This window comes from Platichthys flesus, chromosome 14, assembly GCF_949316205.1.
Source record: "Platichthys flesus chromosome 14, fPlaFle2.1, whole genome shotgun sequence".
Lineage (NCBI taxonomy): Eukaryota > Metazoa > Chordata > Actinopteri > Pleuronectiformes > Pleuronectidae > Platichthys > Platichthys flesus.
In genome coordinates, this window is record NC_084958.1 from 9142190 (window position 1) to 9163930 (window position 21741).

The 21741-nt window shown below is 40.9% G+C and overlaps 3 protein-coding genes across 4 annotated transcripts; all 3 read right to left on the reverse strand.

Annotated features, from left to right (window-relative positions):
• Window positions 1-2250: 2250 nt before the first annotated feature.
• Window positions 2251-4295, reverse strand: LOC133968703 (uncharacterized). 2 transcript variants are annotated; one of them, XM_062404878.1, is made up of 4 exons: window positions 3556-4295; window positions 3372-3441; window positions 3043-3217; window positions 2251-2960 (listed from the first exon to the last, which is right to left on the reverse strand). In XM_062404878.1, exons 1-4 carry the CDS (start codon window positions 4168-4170, stop codon window positions 2792-2794), a joined length of 1029 nt encoding a protein of 342 aa, XP_062260862.1. In that variant the 5' UTR covers window positions 4171-4295; the 3' UTR covers window positions 2251-2791. The 2 variants fall into 2 exon arrangements, with proteins under 2 accessions (XP_062260862.1, XP_062260863.1); XM_062404879.1 differs by having other exon boundaries at window positions 2251-2977.
• Window positions 4296-8896: 4601 nt separating this feature from the next.
• LOC133967994 (3-keto-steroid reductase/17-beta-hydroxysteroid dehydrogenase 7-like) lies at window positions 8897-12619 on the reverse strand. The gene is made up of 9 exons (XM_062403755.1): window positions 12442-12619; window positions 11757-11960; window positions 11518-11610; window positions 11275-11389; window positions 10366-10560; window positions 9596-9700; window positions 9419-9475; window positions 9214-9312; window positions 8897-9095 (listed from the first exon to the last, which is right to left on the reverse strand). The coding sequence occupies exons 1-9, from the start codon at window positions 12474-12476 to the stop codon at window positions 8973-8975; spliced, it is 1026 nt and encodes a 341-aa protein (XP_062259739.1). The 5' UTR covers window positions 12477-12619; the 3' UTR covers window positions 8897-8972.
• Window positions 12620-12768: 149 nt separating this feature from the next.
• Window positions 12769-20578, reverse strand: LOC133968347 (discoidin domain-containing receptor 2-like). The gene is made up of 14 exons (XM_062404335.1): window positions 20555-20578; window positions 19444-19591; window positions 18853-18955; window positions 18448-18631; window positions 17809-18049; window positions 17617-17682; window positions 16670-16806; window positions 15675-15885; window positions 15394-15578; window positions 15022-15149; window positions 14688-14906; window positions 14037-14271; window positions 13718-13867; window positions 12769-13535 (listed from the first exon to the last, which is right to left on the reverse strand). The coding sequence occupies exons 1-14, from the start codon at window positions 20576-20578 to the stop codon at window positions 13401-13403; spliced, it is 2166 nt and encodes a 721-aa protein (XP_062260319.1). The 3' UTR covers window positions 12769-13400.
• Between the last annotated feature and the right edge of the window lie 1163 nt (window positions 20579-21741).

Genomic DNA, 21741 nt, shown 5'->3' on the forward strand with positions numbered 1-21741 from the left:
TTCTTTTTCCCACAATGCACCTTGCACAGAGCCTGTATGCTGTTGCTAAGGAACAATTTTTTTTTTTTTGAATACCATCACATATTTATTAAGTCTTCTTCATTCCCTGCAGAACGCATTTATCAATATATTCCCTCCTTGGTTTTGGAAGGATATTTCTGTTCATTATCTCCACATTACTGCTGCAGTACAGTGGTGTTCAGAGATGCAGTTTATATATAAAAGTTACTGCTTCACATCTAATGGTGTATATATAACAAATTAAAAGCAAGCCTGTTTATATACACTGCCTCCATTTATTACTGGACAGCAGACTTCAGGTGTATCCTCAGGAGATCCAGTGGCCATGTCTCATGTGTCCGTTCTTGAACTGTTATATTGCAACGGTTATAATACAACTTTCCAGAAAGGCTACCAACTCATGTACACATACATAAATGACAGAACATTTATTTATCAAGTTCTATAGATAGTGAATGACTGTTTGCTCTCTATTTGTTGTTTTAATGAGGGATCTGCTTTTCTAAGGGCTTTCTCTCTTACAGCCCTGTTCCTCTCTGTTCCACTTACAGTCAGAACTAATCTAGGGCCACTGATCATTTGTGGAGCTTAAAAACAACAGACATTATTTAGAAAAATAACAAAAACTTTTTAACCAGTCTTTTTTTCAATTAGTCTCATAACCTGCTCATTTCCCTCATATTCCCACTCTTTCTCTTGCCCAGGCATGTTAACAGAGAAGACTGCAACAACTGCTAAAATAAAAAAGTCACACTTAAAACAGATTTTCAAAATGTAATGAAGAGACCACAGAGAGTAGCAAATCAGAAAACTCAAGTCCACCTTTAACAGAGATGGCAAAAATTAAAAATAACCCGCAGGAGATCAGTGGGGCAGCTGAACATTTTTGAGGAGCTCATGTAACCACGAGTTCAACAGTCTGCTGCTTTTAATTTAGAGTGTTAGAGCAAACCACGGAATCAAAACGTTCACAAAAGAAGAGTGTCTCGTTACACATCGCTTTAGTGAATCAGCCAATGTCTTATGTTTTGAAAGGTCAGTCGCTGAGGTCATCACTTCTTTGAACAAACAGTGCATGTGCTCGTCGTGCATCATCATTATTGATCAGTGGGGAGCTTCAGATGACAGCTGATGATGGAGTTGGAGGTCGGTGTTGGAGGTCAGTCGATGACCTCAGGAAAACCAGACGATAAACGAACAGCTAATTACAGTTTGTAATGAAAGATGTCTGTTTTAAAAGGAAACAGGATCCAGCTATCAGGTGGTGTGACTACATTAGACAACACATTACCAAACAACACACAAAACTCCTGCTGGTATCGATCTCACATCACGACAATATGTCATTATTGAAAACATGTGGCAGGTCAGTTCATGAATGGTTTTATCAGACTTTATAAAAAGTTGGGGGTTGTGAATGACTCACCTTGATGTACACTGTAACAAATTGTGATGTTAAATAACAGTTAACTGCTTGCAGCAGGGTTGCCTGCAGTTTACTGTAGTTTAACAGTACACATACTGTAATACATTTTACAGTATGTTACCATAATAAAGAAATCAGCTGAATTTTAATGTCTTAACAGTAAACTGCTGGCAGCAGGGTGCCAGTATATTACCGTCCCTCAGATATTATTTACAATTTAATACTTTTATAATACTACGTACTAAAACAAGGTAGTGCTGTTCTTTTTTTAATTTACTGTATACTATTGGTTGTGGGGTAGCCAGTACAGTATTCTTTTTAAATGCAATTTCACCATAATCTCAATTACAGCAAAATGTAAATTTATAAGAGCATTTTACTGGCATTATTGATCAGAATCAATTACTATGAATTAAGCATTCCCTTTACTGTTACTTTGATTAGCTATTTTCAAGTGATTCTCTATACAAAGTATACACACTCAATCATTTAGTGAACTAAAATTAAGCAATCAAAACATTCCAAGGAAGAATCATTTAGTAACCAAACATTTATTTCTGAAAAGGCAACATCAACTGAAATCGTTTTTTGATTACAAACAAATTAGGCGTCTGTTTCAGTTGTAAATTTCAGTGTGCAAAACAACATGGCAGTTATCATTTTTTCAATAAATGTGATAACAGTTATAAACATTTTTATACACTTGTGGGGAATGATGCATGAGAAAAGAACAAAAATCCCACAAACAATATAGAAGCAAAGACATTTCTACTTTCATAGAAAGCCAAATGAAAAGACTTGAGTGTTCATTCTGGCAAATAAAGAGCGCCCCCTCAGACAAAGTGCTTACAACAACAATCATCTAACACCACAATGGAAAGACACATATTCTCTTCAAACATTATCAAAATTTGAACAGTGGGAAACCAAGAGGTGTCATACAGTGTATGGAGTAACCTATTAATACAAAATTCAAAAATCTCCCTGAGTAGAATACACTGTACACATTCAGCATTTCAATGTAAGCTGTATTAATTAGAACTTAAAGGAGTCTTAAAATAAATATAAAACAATAAATACGAAATTAAATTAAGAGCAGACCCTGTGCCCTCTAAGAATAGTACTGATCCAAGGTGTGCTCAGATTCTACTGACTGTTACACGGTGACCTTAAAAGGCTAAACTGATCAAATCCAGCAATACCATTTCTTCCCTGGGACAAATGAACATGTTCCCTTTTTGTGTACATTATACCATATTTGCTGGCCAAGAGAAAAAGAACAACATTACATGAACAGAAAAAGACATTGGGAAATAACTGTGGCTGTACCTGGGTAGTGAGCTTTCACTGGCCAATGAAATTCCACTCGAAGTCAATGAGATTCTTCAGGAGAGTGGAGACATGAGTATTAACTGTGACTGACTTCTTTAGAACGACTCTCCCTGTCCTCTTGGAGATGATCTTGCCTCGACCTGCCTTTGTTCCTCTTTCTGGATTGATTCCAACAAATCGCCTGAAAAACATAGTAGTCTGAGATCAGAGGTTGGATAGACATTAATTCTGCTATATATGAACTGTTCATGAATATGTCTTACCTTTGAATGAATTCAAGTGTACAGGCAGCTTCCTCTTGGTAGTGTAGGTTGAAGATATAGTACACTGAAAACAGAGCAGCAAGCCCTGTCACAAATGCTTGTTGGATGCCCTCACAAATGACATGTCCCTCCAGGCTGATCATCCATCGTCCAACTGCCGCCTGCTCTGTTCCACCTGAAACGTGGAATCACGAAGAAGAATTTTTGAAAAAAACATCTTTACTTGTATGAAATCTCTGTTTGAAAGAACATTCATGCATAATTGAAATACAGACAACTTGAAAAACTCATCAGTACAATATACATTTGATAATCCACTGAATACATACCGAGCAGTATTAGACGAGGAGTCAGGGGTAGGGTAAGGGTTCTTTCGACATCAGCCACAGTGGAAGACAACTGTACAGCACAGATGACAAAGTCATGGTGAGGATATTAGTTTCAACAGTTGATTTTATAAAATGCAAAATATTCTATGAAATATGAATGAAAAAGGAAGAGAAACAAGCTTACGTCTGCAAGAAGGATAAGTCCATCTGGAGTCTCTGCAAAGTGGGCCATCAGCAGCTGGACAACATGGAGGGCCACCTCAGAGTTCTCACCATGGTAAAGGGCACTCTGGACATTTTTGTTTGTAGACTTGCTGCGGAAGTATTCTATTATTGACTGTCCACATTCTTCCATGGCAAGCTCCAGGAGACGTAATACATTAAGGTCTGTGAGAAGTTCAAAATGAGCATAGATGCACTTCTGACTGAAGAGGTAAGGCCATTTGCTTCTGATGTCCTCAATGGCAGGAGTGGGTATAGTGTTTATATGGCGACGCTGTAGACAGAATGTCTTCTCCATGAGAGTTTGAACCTCTGCTTTTTCAACCCCCCCTGCACCTTCCTGGCGATAGATTTCGTCCAATCTTTGGCGTTTGTGTTCCACTGTTTCATAACTCTCTTCTGGTGGGAGTTCTGGCTGAAATCTGGTACATCCATATGTGTCAGTAGGCCCTCTTTTGCGTACAGATCTGGATCCAGAGCATCTTGACGCTCTGTGGTGTGCAAAGCTGCTGTCACGGTTTAGGTTTTCAATGCGAGTTTTAACCTGAATTAGTAGTGAGTTACAACCACCAGCCATGATTGAGCCATCTGTAAAAACGTCAGCAAAACTCTGGGTGTATTGCCTCACAATATTTTGACAGACTGTGAGACACTGGGAGCGTGTGGGGTTAACCTCATATTTTCTCAGTTCATCAACCAGCACTCTCACCATCTGCCGCCTTTCAGCAGGGGTCGGTCTCTTGCAATTCGCAGCGGCTGAACGGATTCCTTGCGCCATTAGGTCCCACGGCACTTTGAACTTTTCTGGCCATGTTTTGGATATGTGTAATCTGTTGCTTGGGCTGCTCTGGTCTGATGAGGATGATGTAGCTGCTGGTGATGATGCACTGGACTGTGGGGAGCAGCTTTCAAGTGGTGATGGGCTGGACAGTGTTGTGGGGTTTGGAATAATTTGAAGATCCAGAGTGACCATCTCTGTCTCTGGCAACAAGAAAAATAATGCATTAGTGAATGACTGTCAAATATGGTAACCAGACAAAGTGGCTTGTAGAATTTAAGAAAAACGTTTGCACATAGCCAGAATGTCCCAGCATTAGCTGTTAGCATATTTTTCAAGCCTTGTACATCACATTAAGACAAATTTGACTTACCTGATTTAAATGCCTTCAACAGCTTCCAAAGCTGAATAACAGGCAAGAGGTCAGTCAGGTCTTCCTGCTGTACATATTCCAGGTCTTCTTTTGATTCTAAACCTGAACTTTCAAGCCTAGCAATTAGCTGCGATTTAGTCTCTTCAGAGAGATTTGGCAATGCCTTGAGGATGATGCCCCGGATGTCTTCCTCTAAAGTAGACATTGACCTACACTGTGATAAAAGAATGGTGGAGAACTATTAGTGCAACGCCATCAACAGTGTATTCATGCAAGGGATAGTAGTCCAGCAGATTTTCTTGCTTAACACAGCAGTAGCTTTTCTGACTTTGTGTAAGGCAATGAGCACCTAAATCAGGAAGACGCACAGCCAGATATTTCTCAGAAATAAAATGTATTTCTGAATCTCTGTGGAAGAGTATTACTTGGATTTTTCCAACAATGAGCCCCTCATCAACACCATCAATCAGAATGAACATGTTTTTTTTGTATTTTGTACCCTTTACAGTCACATCATTGGTTATGAGAGTGTTTTCAGGCTCAAAAGTGCAGTGTGCAACTGATGCTCTAATGTTGTCATTGTAGTCCCCCAAGAAAAACTCTGTACCCCTCTCTGCTACAACAGTTGGTGGGAAAAAGTTGCCAGCACTCAGAAAAGCCTGAAGAAGCTGATGCCTCTCTGCAAGAGTTGAAGAAAGGTTCTTAAAGTTATGCAATTTTCTTGCACACTGTTTAAAGTATGAATGTTTACTCTCAAATCTTAATGTCCATAGACGAATGAGTGGCCCAAACTGCACAATAAGATCTGGATAATGACAGATATAATGATGCTTGGGCTTTAATGGGTGATCAGGAAACATATGCCTTTTAAAATACAAATACTCATCAATGATAACTCTTAAATATGCTATCTGACCAATGGAAATGGCTGGTGCACAGATTAATTCCACAATCTCCCTGAGTTGTAAAACCAGTTGCCATATTTGGTTCTGACCTGGACTTCCTATTTTCTCTCCAATCAAGACTGGCAACATTCTGAGCAAGCACCAGTTTTGCACAGCGTGCCCACCAAGTTTATCACTCTCTGGATTAACCTCACAAGGTTTGTTGTTGGCATCATTGCCAAGATAACGGATTGGTTTATTCGTCTATTCAGATTAATACAAGTAAACTGTTTGTCTACTTTGATGAGATGCTTGATGTACAATGCCAGATCAGATGAAACAATACCTTCAAAAAGATCATGACCAAGGCAAGGAGGTAATCCTGGCTGACATACATGAAAATAAGACAGCTCATTGAACACAGAGTCAAATTTAACACCTCTGCTGACAGTGGAATCCCCATCTGTGCAACTCTGAACATGATCTCTGTACGACTGTGCTGTCCGGTTAGTACCCTTGGAAAGAGGATTTGCCTGAAAAGTTTTTCTGTCAATTTCACAATATCTGCAGAAATTAATACTCCTGCTGAAATTCTCAACAAAGCCCCCAATATTGTGTGAACCTAGGTTATCACCTGCAATGGCACACACAGTTCCTTTGTAGACTGTTCCATCAGGCAAGTCAATGGCACTGACTTCAAGATTCTTTAGGTCTTTGACAAGGGGACCAAAGACTAAGTCTTGACCAAAATATTTGTAATCCTGTTCCTTACAAAGAAGCACAAGTTGCATATGATCAGTGCTTGACCTGTTATGTGGCATAATGTCTGCAAGAGTAAGATACACTGCAAGTATCTTGGGTTTTTTCTTGCCCGACCCCAAAGGGTTTACCACTTCAAATGCATCCTGATATAGAATCAAACCAAGTGATGACGCCTCTGTCTTGAACAACAAGTTTTCTCTAACATTTGTGCCATCCCACACATCTCGAAGAACATCTTCAGATGGGTCATGCGAGTGTACTTGATTGTATTGCTCCCTCACGGATTCACAATGAAAGAGAGATTCAATTGTTTGTTTAAGTGGGATATATTGAGCAAAACATTCTTTGCCTGCCACATTCTGTCCCAGGCAAATGGGCACTGGTTCAACATAGTTAAACATATTCTTGAACACGTTTTTTCTTCTTTTATCAGTTTTAAGAGTATTAGTATTATAAGCTCTCAAAAGATCTTCAGTTTTCAGGACATCAAGCACAGTGGCTATATCAGCTTCTGGAACCTCAAGTGCAAGCAACTTTTCTTTCAGTTTGAAAAGTAAGTGTGACTGGCTGATGTCATGAATATCTTGAAAATCTTCAAGAATTGTCTGAATAACAGAGGATGGAAGCAATAACTTAGCTTGTAGTTTAAGGTAAAACAGAGCAACATTTTTCAAAAACTGTGCAGAATCAACATTTTCTGGGCACACATCTATAGGCTCATCGCTGACATCTCTAGGCACATTATGGTACATATTATGTTGGTCTCTTTCATTGCTCTCTTGGTAGGTGCCATGATTTACTGAAGTCCCCACAACAGAGTTAACCAGACTTTCCTCAGAACTGTGTCTATGTTTTCTAGACATATGTGATGTGAATGTTGATAATACTTGAAAATGCTTCTGACATTGTCTGAATGGACAAGCAACATTTTCTCCTCTTTAATGTGCATTTTTAGATGAGAATATAAACTTGGCAAATTGTCCCAAGTGGCATTGCAAAAATCAACATGACATGTTAACTCCGTTGCACCAGACAATCTTGGTCGAATTTTGTCTTTTTTATGATGTCTGTACACATGGGATTTAAATGCTGCAAATGTACGAAATGTTAATTTGCAGTTGGGCAGGGCACACTTTAAAGTTGAGTTTGGAATATTTCTATGAATTCTCATGTGCCTAATATATGCCAACAAAGTGGCACATTGACGAGCACAGACCTGGCATAGCATTTTGAAAGTCAATAACTGCAAAAAAAAAAAATAATTACTTGCTTTAACAAGGTAAAAACACATATTTAAAATTTTCTTTTATTTACTAAATGGCATTTATACTGATTTTAAACAAACCAGTGTATCAGGCGGAAACTACAGTTTTAGCATGAACTTTAAAATATCTGCTGTATTCTGGCTATGTAAGAAACTCTCTGACGATAGACAGTTTTTAAAAATAAAAGTGTGACTGAAATATCAAGTTTAGACTCAAAAGGTCTCCTCTGAGATTGTACATATTACATGCCGACATTCACTATGAACATGAAACGAAAAAGCACAGCAGTATGAATAGTCTTATTGTGTAGCTAACCAACACTGTCTATATGCTAGCATAAGTAGATCAAATTAGAAGGTAAATTCTATTACACCTAAAGTTAATGCTACTAGTGCTGACAATAACAATTTTAACACACAACAAGCTGAAACATTGCTAGCAAGCCTTTTGTGTTACTGATGTACTCACACCATGGCAGGTTCAGAGGACCACATGTGAGTGCTGCAAGCTAGCTTAGTTGCATTGCTAACAAGTCAGAGTTAGTTTAAAGACAGCAAGAGTAAGCAAACAATACCAATCAAATAAAGTGTATATGAATTTACCGTGTGATTTGCGCATAAAATGCCGGATTTAAATGAATAATCTACAAACACCATGCAGGTCCACAGATTGCTTCTTGTAGTTGCATTCACATGTATCTCCAATAGAAAAACAGTAGAGCTCTGTAATAATGGGATCTCTCCAGGGTTGATTCAAGCATCTGCCCCAGAATGCAATGGGGTTTACGGTAAACTGCAGTATTTTTAGACAACAAGTAAACCACCAATACATATTTCCCAGAATGCACTGTTTTCTACAGAACATAACCGTTTTAATGGAAAACTGTTTGTTACTGTGAGAATTTGGCCGTTTTCTTACAGCAAGTTGTTACAGTGTAGGAAAATGTACATTTGTATTGTTGATAAATTAAAATATCCAAAGTCACATGAGTGTTGCAGTCGTTTTTGTGTTTTTGTGCGTACAGTATTTTCATGGAGTTGTGAGTATTTGTACTGTATGAGGTTAAATTTTAACAAATCTTCTCTTTAATAAATACATGCTGCAAATGAATACTTGTAACTGCTTAAAATGTCCCTTTCCTTGCTTCACTGTCCTTTTTTTCAAATTTTCACAGGATTCCCCAAGTGCAGTGAATCCAAAAGTAGCTTCATCGGCTGTAGCCAACATGAACTAGAGTGAAGTAGTAGAAGTATGGTTGTTTTATTCACATATAAAAACACATGTATAATGAATACAAGCACTTTTATTCACTGCACCTCATTGAGGTGCAGTTTGAGCTTTGTCATAAGCGTTTCTCTCACTGAGTTTCCTTCTAACTTCCTTCTCCAGTTCAAGAAGTTTTGAGTAGAGGACCTCAGACATGTCATCATCAATGTCCATCTGAAACACAAACACACCGAGGTTAATCATATGTAAATAGAGATTCTCAGGCAGCATATCACAGTACCTTTCTATGTTTTACTGTCTGGGCACTTTCTCATGTTCTCACGTTACTCACCTGTCGAGGTTGAGTGTAGTTTGCTCCAAGCCCTGATGTTAAACTGTGATATTTTGCTCTTGGGTCCAGAGACTCAGGCTTTTGAAGAAACAGCCAGTGCTGTGGAACAGACCAGAGCAGCAATTCATGTTAATAATGTGTCTATTGTAGAGATATTATGAATCAATCAAAGTATTTATCATAGGAACTACACGCTACAACATACCAGTGCCTCGGCCCCATTGGAGGGTGTCAGTGTGAAAGTGTTGGTGAAGATCCTGATCTGTTCGGCACCATGGGAAGATATATGACATGAACATGAGACAATTAATATGTAACCTCAATGTTCAGACATGTCAGAATTAGCAAAATAATAAAAAGATAATACAAAGAAATCCCTCACCAGCCACATGATGGGCATGATGAGAGTCCAGAAGAACGAGGGCAGGATACCGTAAGTCAGGTTAGTCATCACCAGCCCGGGACATATCACAGAGGAGAACAGCCCCTGTCACACAGAGAAGAAAAAATACTTACTTTAATGTCGGATAAATGTTAAATGACCGGTGCTTTTAAAAGGTGGTTTTAATATAAAATGTTATCATCTATTGCTTTATCAGTTATCAATTACTCTTGATGTATTAAAACAAAAAACTAAAGCGACACTGTGGATACATGGTAAATGTTAGAAATAATTTAAATTCTCCATAAAAAACGAAAATACAAACATTTTATACACGTTCAGTCCATAAATCCACAGTCCAATTATTCAGGCCTTCAAGAAACATAATTATAAACACACATAACCATACACATCAAATAAAGAGCTCAACACTCAGCTAGAGCCTCAGAGGAAGCACAATGTGCAAACCTTTTGAAATGGACCAACACACAATGTATACACAAGTGCAGCAGGTAGAGTCATGTGGTCGTACAGTGAGCTGTCTGATTGGGTAATTGTGTTGAGTTTATCATTACCAAAACCAGTGGATAATCCAACAAGTAAATAAAGAATATGAAGAAAAGAACATTTCGATAAGGCCACATTTTTAATAGACCAATTATTCCATCAGTTTCCCTCCTATGTAACAGTTCACACATAAATAGCCTCTAATGATTCACTGAGTCATTCCAGTTCCAGGTCTACACACGGTGTGTCTGTGAAAGACGAACCTGGCTGTTCTTGTGTTTGCTGAGCGCCAAGCTGAGCAGGTCTGAAGCGTACTTCGAGGAGCTGTAGGGCTCCGTCCCATTTCTGTGCTGCAGGTCCTCAATGTTGAAGGCAGAGCGGCGGGCATTACTGGAGGAGGTCCACACTACCCTGGACGTGTGTCCTGCCTCACACAGCAGAGGCTCCAGCTCCCTGATCTGGAACAAAGAGAAGGACGGAATATCAATAAATACGAATATCAAGCAACAGGTCAAGATAACCACAAAGAGGGAGATGGTTAAGATTGTAAAAACATAGTTAATGAGGATTTCAATCCCTGTAATACATCACAGATATGAGGAAACATTTAAACACTGCTGGTAATTAAAGACCTTAATAGCTGCCTCATTATTTTAACATATTCTGTTGTATCTATTTTAAACTGGTGTAATAAGGCAAGAAAGGGCTCTTTAATGTTTTATGTGCAATCACATTCACATTTTCATACTGATTTATTATTACTTGTATATAAGACAACACTCTCATAGGCATCAAATTGATGAGGTGTCTTGATTTTGTCTAGTGAATAATTCACTGCATAAGTCACAAATCATAAGTCAACAACACACAATGTTGTTGTTTAATAATTCAACATTTTCTTTAATTATATTTCTAGAATATACTATAGTATTTCAGTAGTGTAGTATATAACTTTAATTCTTTGATAGTCCTACATTGGGGAAACTTACCATTATTTACCTTTAATTTACTTAGATTTAGTATGATGTATTTATATGATATGATTGTATATAACCACATGTATTGATTTTTATCAATACATAACAAATGTAATATGAACATCGGCCCTGCAACCTGTTGCAGATGCTGTGCTGCTACACTATGATGCTAGTCGGTCCATCTGAGGTATGTACCAGAAGGAAATGACCAAAGAGGTTGGTGGCAAAAACTTCCTGCAGTCCATCTGCGTTGACTCGATCCTGTTGAGTTAAGATACCCTCCGCTGTAGAGAACATGTTGACGACATTCCTGTGGTGAGAGGGGAAAAGATTACATAAGAGCACAAACATGAACTAAATGTAGCGGTATATGGCCAGGAAGAATCATACAATAAAAAAAAAATCATGCAAAGTCAGGAGGTGGGTTTGGACACTTACGTGGAGAACAGACCCTTGAAAAAAGCTTTGACATCCACTTGTGGATTGGGCATAATTCCTGCATTTAGATACAGAAAGTCAACCCTGCTGTATCTGTAGAAAAACACAAACGTGCACCAAGGACGCATCAGTTTCCCCTTCATAATCATAGTAATTAAAACCATGGCGAGAAGAGGACAAGGAGCAGTGTCATGGAAACAAAACAGAGTTATAAGGTCAGTGTACCAAAGGTCTCTCACCTGGCCTTGACCTCCTGAGCGGCAGCGAGGACCGACTCCACAGAGCCCACGTCCAGGTGCAGCAGGTCCACGCGAGCACCGGCGTGAGACGTCAGCAGGGTGTCGCGGGCGGCCTCGGTCCGCTGCAGGTTTCTGCAGGCCAGACACAGACGGAGCTGGGCGTCCTCAGTCAGCAGCCTCTCGCACAACGCCAGGCCGATGCCACTGCAGAGAGAGAGAGAGCGAGAGAGAGAGAGACAGAGAGAGAAAGTAATATCATTTTATTTTAATATATGTAAACAAGCAAATCAGTATCAACATCTGGCAAAGTCTGGCTCTAATGTAGACTTACATTTTGTATGACCAAAATTTGGGGCTATAGCAATTATCTTTTTTTTTAATATTGTTTCTTTTGATTTCACTATTTTAAAAAATGGAAACTTGTTTAAATACTCTTTTGTGTGTCAATGTTTTGAGTTTTGTATGTTTGATAGCAGATCAAAATTTTGTTAATACAATTTAAAAACTTCAATTCTTTAACATGACAACAACTAGTCATAGATTTAGATGAAGTTCATTTCTCAATAGGACGAAAGTGCACTCCCACAGTGAAGCTACAATGTTTACACAGTCACAAACACACGCAGACACGCAAACGGACACACACACACACCGATCGAGTGTGTATTATTCAGTCAAATCTCACCTGTTGGCTCCGGTCACAACAACGACTCTCTGCATGTCTGTGGCTTGTTTTCAGCTGTGGACGATCCCGCTGTCTGAACCGCTGGTCTGAACACTTCCTCTGGGCAGGTACGAGTCTCTGTGACCGGCCACCATCGGCACATCGTTCGATTCCGGTGGAAACACAGCAGCCTATATCCACCGGTCTACCCGTGGTGTGATTGGATGTCAGCAAAGAACCGACCAATCAGCTTCCACGACGGGCAGCAGCGAGGGCCAAACCGCTGAAGAGCGCAAACATTGAAAACGTCTCTAATAACTCAGTAAAAACACGAGAACCAGAGGAGATTAATGCTTTATTATTTATTTACAAGGCTCTTTGGTTGGACAGCGTTAAAAAAACTTTGGTTTTGCTTCTGCTCAACAATCTACACTTCTTTTATTCTTGTAAAAGGACGTAAACATGTTTATAAAGCACCTAAAAGAGATTCTGCATAGGTAAAAACATCCTAAATCAGAAAACAGTAAATATCGTGTCATTTGTTCACGTTAAAAAATAATAAAGCATAAATAGAAACAGTGAAAAAGATCACACAAACGTACTGACATTCTCTTATACGTGTGCAATAGAAACATATGTTCTTACAGTATGTCAAGGACAATTTTTTAGACATTATCTGTGTTTCATAACCTAGGATTACTTTGGCGTACTCTATAAATACAAATATAAAAGAACTTAATAAATACACAGAGTCGTGAATACTCTGAGTTAATACTTCTCTAACTATCTACACAAAAAGGCTCCATTCAAGTGTGTACCCTCTTAATTCACCGCACCGTTAAGGAAAGCAGGGCTTTATTAAATGCAAACATTTGACAGGTTGTGTCTGACTCCAAGTGAGTCCTAAATAAAAAAAAAAGAGAGTTTGAAAAGAGCAAACAACCCAGTGCTCGGCAGAGAGGGATTCTACGTAGGATCTGCTACGCCAGACTCTCCGTCAGATGAGCGTGCATCTCCTGAAAGCTCGGCCTCTGCTTGGCGTTCCTCCTCCAGCAGCTCAGCATCAGATCGCTGTAGACTCTCTCAGGACAGCACAGAGGCTTGGGCAGGTACACCTGGGAGCACGAGGCAGAAACATTAATGTAGGATTTATGTAAATGAAAATCTTTAAAGCAAGTCTGGTATAATTTTCCTGCAAATTTGAGAAAATAGGGGCTGATTATATTAATTTAACTGTGACTGACTAAAACAAAGTGTACTCTGCGGGATTGGGGACTTGAACCTGTGTGGTGTTTACCTGCTTGCCCTGGTCCCTGAAGAACTCGCCTGTGTTTTCAATTACCTGCTCGTCAGAGAGCTGGGAGTATGGCTGCTTCTTACACAGAGTCAGGATCTCCCACAGAGTCACACCAAACGCCCACACATCACTGGCCATGGTGAACTTACCCTGAGAAAAAAGACACCACCAAATGGACTCAGGAAAACAATGTAGATATTACAATTAGTGGTGTTTGGCTGGAATACAATGATAAATATCACAGAAGTTTTATCAGCACTAACTAAAGGTTATTTATACTTTTCTCAACAGAAATCCCACTTCACTCCAAAGCCCTCACCAGCAGGATGCTCTCCCAGGACATCCAGCGGATGGGCAGGACGGCCCGGCCCTGGATCCTGTAGTAGTCTCCTCTGTACAGGTTCCGGCTCATGCCGAAATCGGCGATCTTTATTGTGTAGTTCTTCCCCACCAGGCAGTTACGCGTGGCCAGGTCGCGGTGGACGAAGTTGAGAGAGGACAAGTACTTCATGCCAGATGCAATCTGCACGGCCATTCCAATCAGTTTACAGTAGCTGAGGGCACAGGAGACCAAAAACAGAGAGACATGGTCTCTACTTGTTGAAATATTGACAGAGTATATATTATACTCTGTCATGTTAGACTGCTGAGGTGACACCACTGAAAACACACTGTAGTGACATAATAATTATTGCCTGAGTCTCGGCCACTTCTGAATTCATTCCAGGTGTTTCTTCTAAACCACCTGATGCAGGAGGCGGGGTCTAGTGATACCTGCCTCCTCTGATTGGGCCAACGCAGCAATTCCCCTCTTCAAAAACAATGAGAACATGTAATACATGTAAAGATATAGTGGAGACTTGTTGTGGAGTAAAGCGAAACGTACACAAGAATTAAGAACAGATACATCAAAACTGTAAGTAAATGTACTCTGTTACATCCCACCACTAATGTTAAGATATGAGCCCACCTGACCATGCTGGTCCCCTCCCTCTCCTCCTGCTCGGCCTTGTCTTCGTCTGCAGCCTCCTTCAGCCTGAGGTTGCACAGGAACTGGTTCAGGTCTCCGTTTTCCATGTACTCAGTGATCATGCACAGCGGGTCCGTGTCCACACACACCGCCAGCAGACGCACTATGTTGGGGTCCATCAGGCGGGACATGATGCGGATCTCCTTCAGGAAGTCGTTTCTGCAGCACAACAAACGGAATCCTCCGCATGACTGAGACTGGAAAGGGCCGAGTCATGTCTGATTGAAAGAGCTAAACAGAATTGTAAACAGAAATCGTCAGCAGGTGTTTTTACCTTGCGTTCTTGTTGGCATCTTCCCGCAGTGTTTTCACAGCGACAAGCAGTGGAGACTCATTGTTTCCCTCTATAGAAAAATCCTCGCCCAAAAACTCCTGCATGCCCTCGGCCTCACACAAGTGCACCTGTACACAAACAGTGCATCATGATGTGAGTCCATCATCCTCTTGGCTCCACTTGGAACCATCTCTTCTGCTCAGTTTGATACCACTAAGTGTTGCCTGTTTGTCAGCGTGAACTGTTTAGTGACTGCATTTCACACCAAGCTGATATAGAGATACATCAATATCATAATGGCAAAGGGAGAACAGGCCAATCAAGCTAACAACCACTCCCAATAATATTTCTATTACACAAAACTGCATGTACTTCTCCGAACTGGCCCTCTCCCAGTTTCTCCTTGAAGGTGAGCTTGTGTCTGGGGAACTCTTTCATGGATGAGTCGGTGCCAGCGAAGAGATTCATGTTGACAGCGGTGATGGAGTAGGTGCCGCTGTCTGAGGCCGACTCCTGCAGGCTGATGATGTCTGCCTCTGCATAGTGGGGGGCACCGTCTGAACCACGGGCACAAAAACACAACACACCACAGCAGCTATAATGATCCCAATCCTTCACGGTATCTAGTGCAAGGGATTTCTTTACCATCTTACCGAGGTGCTCCGCGGACTGAGCGAACTCAGGCAGCTTTCGGATGAGGCGCGACGGCTCCTGGTAGTCGGCGCAGAGAGGGAAGATTCTCTCATAGGTGGAGTTGGAGGTGGAGCCGCCCTCCGTGGAAAGGGACGAGTGTTGGAAGAAGAAGGCCTCGGTCTGGATGGCAAGACGGGCTGTGAGCTCATCGTCCAGGACGCGACGAGACGCCTGAGAAAGTGAGTGAGAGACGAGGTCTGACATTTGATCTTGATGTCAGACAAACTGCAAGAGAAGTGTGTCGACATACTTGGATAAAAAATAAAAAAAAGTGACATTGAAGAGGATGTCAATGCACCGAAATCTGTAAACCGCACCAAAATGGCGGGTGCTCATAGTTGCAAAGGGCCAAATTAATTAATTGAAACATCATGCACGATCATAATTTTCTGAATTATCTCAAAGACGAGGGAAAATATTTTGAGGCCTGAAGCCTTCTGGTGAGCAGGCTTTGGTGAACAGTCCATGTGGAGTGAAAAAGAGGTGGAACAAAATAATTAAATGCAGAAGGGTGTACTGTGGAAGAACCCAGGTCCAGCCGGGGATGAAATGGTTATTATGACAGTTTCACGGTACACAAGGGTCAAATTCCCCACGGTTGGTTAGTTGTTCTGTTTCAATCTTCATTTACTGTAGTTGCTGTGGTCATTTGTTTGATTCTGTCCAGCGCGAGCCAACGTTAACAAGTCAACACAAGCAACATGGATTTGTTGTGAGTTGTATAAACGTGTCAGAAGGAGCCGCAGGCAGTGTCAGAGCTACAGGTCTATTTCAGTAGTTGTCACTTTGCCGTGAAAGGGAACTGAACACCAAATATGGAAATAGTGACATTCTATACAATTCAGTGTACAATAGCCTGCTCACTGCTGTCTGCTTCCACTGGATATCTATCTATGTGGCTCCATGGGCCCCTCACATGTGTAACACTCCCCCACCACACCTCTCTTCTTCTCACCTTCTCCAGCATCTTCTGCCACACCTGCCGCCACAGGATGATCACTATGATGGTCGTGAGGATGGCTATGATAGCCACCAGGCAGCCAATCAGGATGCGGGTGTTGCTCTCATCCACTTTGTGAGTGGGATCATCCCCTGTCAGAGAGGAGATGAGAGTCGGCAGTCAAGGAAGGATTTCATTTAATCCGTCACAGTTGAAGTTCTCCTCAAAATAAATCCCAAAAATAATTAACACCCTCGTCGCACAGTCGTCTTCATGTTTCATTACAAGTGCAGCAAGAAGCCTGACATCTATCTCCATGGTGAGGAGGCCTCTATGATGCTGCCACTAGGGGGCACTGTAAACCCAAACATATGTGTGAGTTAAATCCAATTTTTTCTCTGTGCATTTACCTGCATTTTAAGACTGGAATAAATGCTTACATATCATAATGATATGCATGTTACAAATTGAAATTGGTAAAAAATATCAATATAAAGTAATCTTTTAAATCCATAATTGAAAAATCTATTAAAATTTCATCTGATGGAAATATATTTTTGACCTTTTTGTTTATTCCACACACAATGAGACAAAAAACACACAGAGAATATATGTATAATTATACCTACTTCAATAATAATTCATCATTCAATAATATAGCCTGTCTACTCTGATCACAATATTACTTATCTTATTTTAACAAATTGTCTAACTCAAAACCATCACATTACCAATTCTATTGCGACCTTTTAACTACAGTCTCCTACTGAACCTGCCTGCTGACTTATCTCTTATTAATCCATTAAACCAAATAGGTTTACTCACAATCCTGATACATGTACAGATAAACCTGCCACCTCACTTCCTGGCAGCCCTGCACTCTTTTCTGACACTCTCACTTCAGCCAAACAACAGCCACCACTTAGAGACTGATGAAAATCACAGAGGGCTCAGCTGCTGACCTGGTAGAGTGTTTGTGGGGTGTCCATGTTTGCGAGGAGTCAGAGATGTGTTGTACACAGCTGAGCCTGTGAGTGAAGGAACAAAGTGAAGAAAAACGAATGATGGACAAAGGAGGACGGAAGCATCACATTAGAAAGTTTCCACCAGGATGGACAACAGAAGACAACACCCACATCCCCCTTTTTTTTAACCTGATTGGAAGGCCACCTCGCTCAACAGCATCCAAAGGTCACCGAAGTGGAAACGGCACTTGATGGCGCTGGCTGTGCGGTCCCCCAGGGGCACTGTGACAAAGCGGGCGACTTGGCTGACGCGGTCGGCTGGGGGCCTAAAGGTCACCGGGTCGGTCTCCCAGTCGGAGCCCGAGCGGAAGTAACAGGAGGCCTGTCGAAACATCCTGACCCCCCGGCTGAACATGTTGTTACAGTGAACCTGTGGAGGTAACAGGTATGTAAAGCTTTATCACAGAACTAAAAACTCTCATGTAAATAATCATTTATCTATTTTATATCCACAAGGAATATCTGTATTTCTCAAATGAGAGGTTAAAAAACGTAAAACCCAAAATGGAGAGAAGCAGAGGAAGGTGTAGTGATGACTTATCAGTCCGGCTGTGCTAAAAAAACATCATCTTCCATCTTTGAATTCAGGCCATGGCGCTTGGCAAATAATAATTACACCAAAAATATCATACTATGCTTTTTTTGCAAACTGGTTTAAAATTTTCAGCTGTATTGTATGTGTTAGCTCAGATCCATATCGTGTTGACTCAAATCTAAAAATATCCCAATGAAATACACTGAGAGGGTTTTCGCCCCGCACCCTCTCACCTTCATGGACGTGAAGTTTCGGACGTGGTCGAACTCAAAGATCATCTCCACGTAACCTCTGACGAAGCTCTTGTTGTTCCAGCCCACGTAGTCGTAGCCTGGCCACATGCTGTAGATGTGGCTGTGCAGGAAATCGTCCAGACCCCAGGTGCCGTCTGTCAGCTGGCCGAGGCCCTTTGTCAGTCTGGTGCAGGGACGAGTGGAAGAAGAGAAAAGATAAAAAAATAATTTTATATAGAGGAGAGGAGATTATAGAGTCATCGTTATTTTAGCACAAAAGGGGAAAAAAATGATATATCCCCAATTTGTTTTTGAAGAATATTGAGGTGAACAAACACAACAGTGACTACAGAATTATTTGCTTCTATATTGAAGGATCTTTCTTTTCAGAAGTACAATCCTGACCTTTCAGCTGATGCTCCATCGTACACAGAGTCATTAAAGTAGACGTCCAGGCCTCTGTAGATCATCTGGTGCCCATCTGGAATGCTGTAAGACACCAGGCCATCTAAAAGAGCAGGCCAGAGAAGCTTGAGATTGATTGACTCAGAGCAGGCTCCAAGGATAACAAGACAATAAACATGTCACAAGTCACAAAACATCTGTCCAAAGTAAAAACAAGGAATAACGATTTTGAAAACAGTGGACAGGATGGTGCAAACCCCAGGTTAATAGACATAAGAATTATTATTGATGATTATCATTATTGTTATTATATTATTGGTGATGGTAATCAGGGTAAAAGTAACACACACACACACTCACACACAAACACACACACACACACACACACACACACACACACACACACACACACACACACACACACTGTTATTTAATGTTCCTGTCCCCCTTCTCTTATTTTGTCAATGCCCTGTCTCTTGTCTTGCAAAATCAAATAAAAACCAGTTTGAGGTTTGCACTGAAGTAACATAGACTATAGATGTTGTTCGATGAAGATGCTGCAGTGCAGAGAAATGGCAAGCGAGGACTGACCGAGCCATTCACAGCCGTACAGCTCCACTCTCATGCACACGATCATGGAGTTGTCCGTCACCGGCATGAAGCGGAAGAAGCGAGCTATGATTGGAGGCTCCAGATCTTTCAGCACCACGTCATATGCGTTCCTGTTCCCCTCGATGACCTGACAGGGGAAAGGCCAGGGTCAGGGATGAATATCAGAGATCTAATATCTATATGGTGCTAATACATAATATGATATGTGATAGTGACAAAATAAACTAAATGGATTCTGTCTGTTTCATGAACTTCAGATCACACTTGTTATGAATTCTGAAATGTTGTTGTTTCTTTACTGAAGTAGTTGCAACACAAGGCCATAAGAAAACTCCTTGATATGACTTCCTCTAACCTTAGCCACTTGCCTAAGCCCTACCCTTAACCTTAACCTTAACCTTAACCTTAACCTTTATAAAACATGCCTTCCCCTTAATAACTCATCGATGTTATGAAAAGGGACTCTATTTCACTGCACAGACGACGTCATCATCTCATGATGTCATTCTTTGTTACCAGGATTATCTTTGCTATATCTCTGGATAGTGGGAGGAAGTGGAGACGTGTCGTCCATCTTTAAATCTAGCCTATTATCTTGCACTGTCATAAAAGCACATCTGGATTTTGTTCAGACACAAGATGAGCTAAAGATCTGTGTTTTCTTCATAGACAAAGTCAAGCCATTCTCTAAGGCCCACCTGTCATAGTTTTTGCACCAGCTCTATAGATCTGAACCTGATGACATGCAAATTTGTTATATATATATATATTTGTAAAACAAAAACATTTTTTAATTTATATTCAGTTGTTAGCACTGTCCCCTTATTAACAATACCATCAAAAATATGACAATTTGCTAAGCTTTAGTATAAATATAACATCATTTGGTTTCAACAAAAGCTCCACAACAGCCACTAAATGAAAGTTCAGACAATATTTTCCTTTCACATATGCTGCTGGCGAACCGAAAGCCAAGCAAATACTGCATGTAGCAAGAACGACAATGACAATGAAACATATCTGATTATCATTCATCAAGATTCATGAAGTATGTTGAAAAATGTTTTAGAAAGTGAACAAAATTTAATACGTTCTCCTCGGACCTGTCATTCATCCTTTCACCAAGTTTCCTGGTAATTTGTGCAGCAGAGTAATTCTGCTAACTAACAAGGAAACGCAGATAAAAAAACATAACCTCTTTGGCGGAGGTCAAGAAGCTCGAGCAGAGAGATGTGTTTGTGTGTGTGTTTTTACACTGAAGAACAAGAGGAATGAACAGGAGAAGAATTTGGTGCAAACATCAGTGACCACCAGGGGCTGAACATGATCTGAGGTCCAATTAATTAGAATACAGATAATTCGAGATTTACTCTTTTGCACCAAGTCAAATGATACACTGTGCTTGTGACATATTTTAATCAAAAGAATAGAAATGCATAACCCAACATGCCTTCCAAATCTTGCAGCCGTCGACTCGGACCACTGACTGGAGGCGGAGATGTCCTCGTCCTGAATCTGCCCGCCGGTCATACCCAGAGGATAGCGACAGATTTCTACAAACACAGGAAGCATCGCGGGTTTATTCTCAATATGTCTTCGAATGTGTGAGTGTAAAACGCGTATTCTCTGCCATGCACTGTGAGTGTTTATCCTCATTGTGTATTTTCAGGATGTGAGGAGGTGAGTGTAAAGCGGTCTGAGCTCATCCCTTCCCCCTCGCGGTCCCCTTCCTGCAGCACCTCGAGGCCTCCAGAGCCAAACAGAGGCATCACTGTGTAGGTGCCAGTCCAAGCAAAATGAGCAGGGAGTGGCCTCCGGGCTGCCGGCGCTTCGGTTTTCCTTCATAATTTATACCAGAGAAACGCGAGAGAAATTTCTTGTACTCTAAATCAATCAATTTCATATCTAACCTACATTTGCGTGACAGGAGAGGCCACATTTTCCTGCTGATGTGGTTCAACGTCTGCATGTTCCGCAGCTGCAGTATCACTGTTTATCCTCAGCATCACTACCTGGTCATTAAGGGACGTGTGTTTTATTCACCTTCCCACTGAACTCTCTAACATGTACTTTGAGAGAACAGCAGAACAAACACGCCTTTTACTCTGGAAATATTCTAAGTGGAACAGATAGAGCAGTGCATGTGGGTGCGTGCATGTGAGAGAAGGTATTACTTTTTTCTACGAATGCCCCCCCCGCATGTGAAAGGTCTGCCTGTTCTGAGGAGTATTTGCTGTCTGACCACTAGGTAAACCGCATACACACACACACATACAC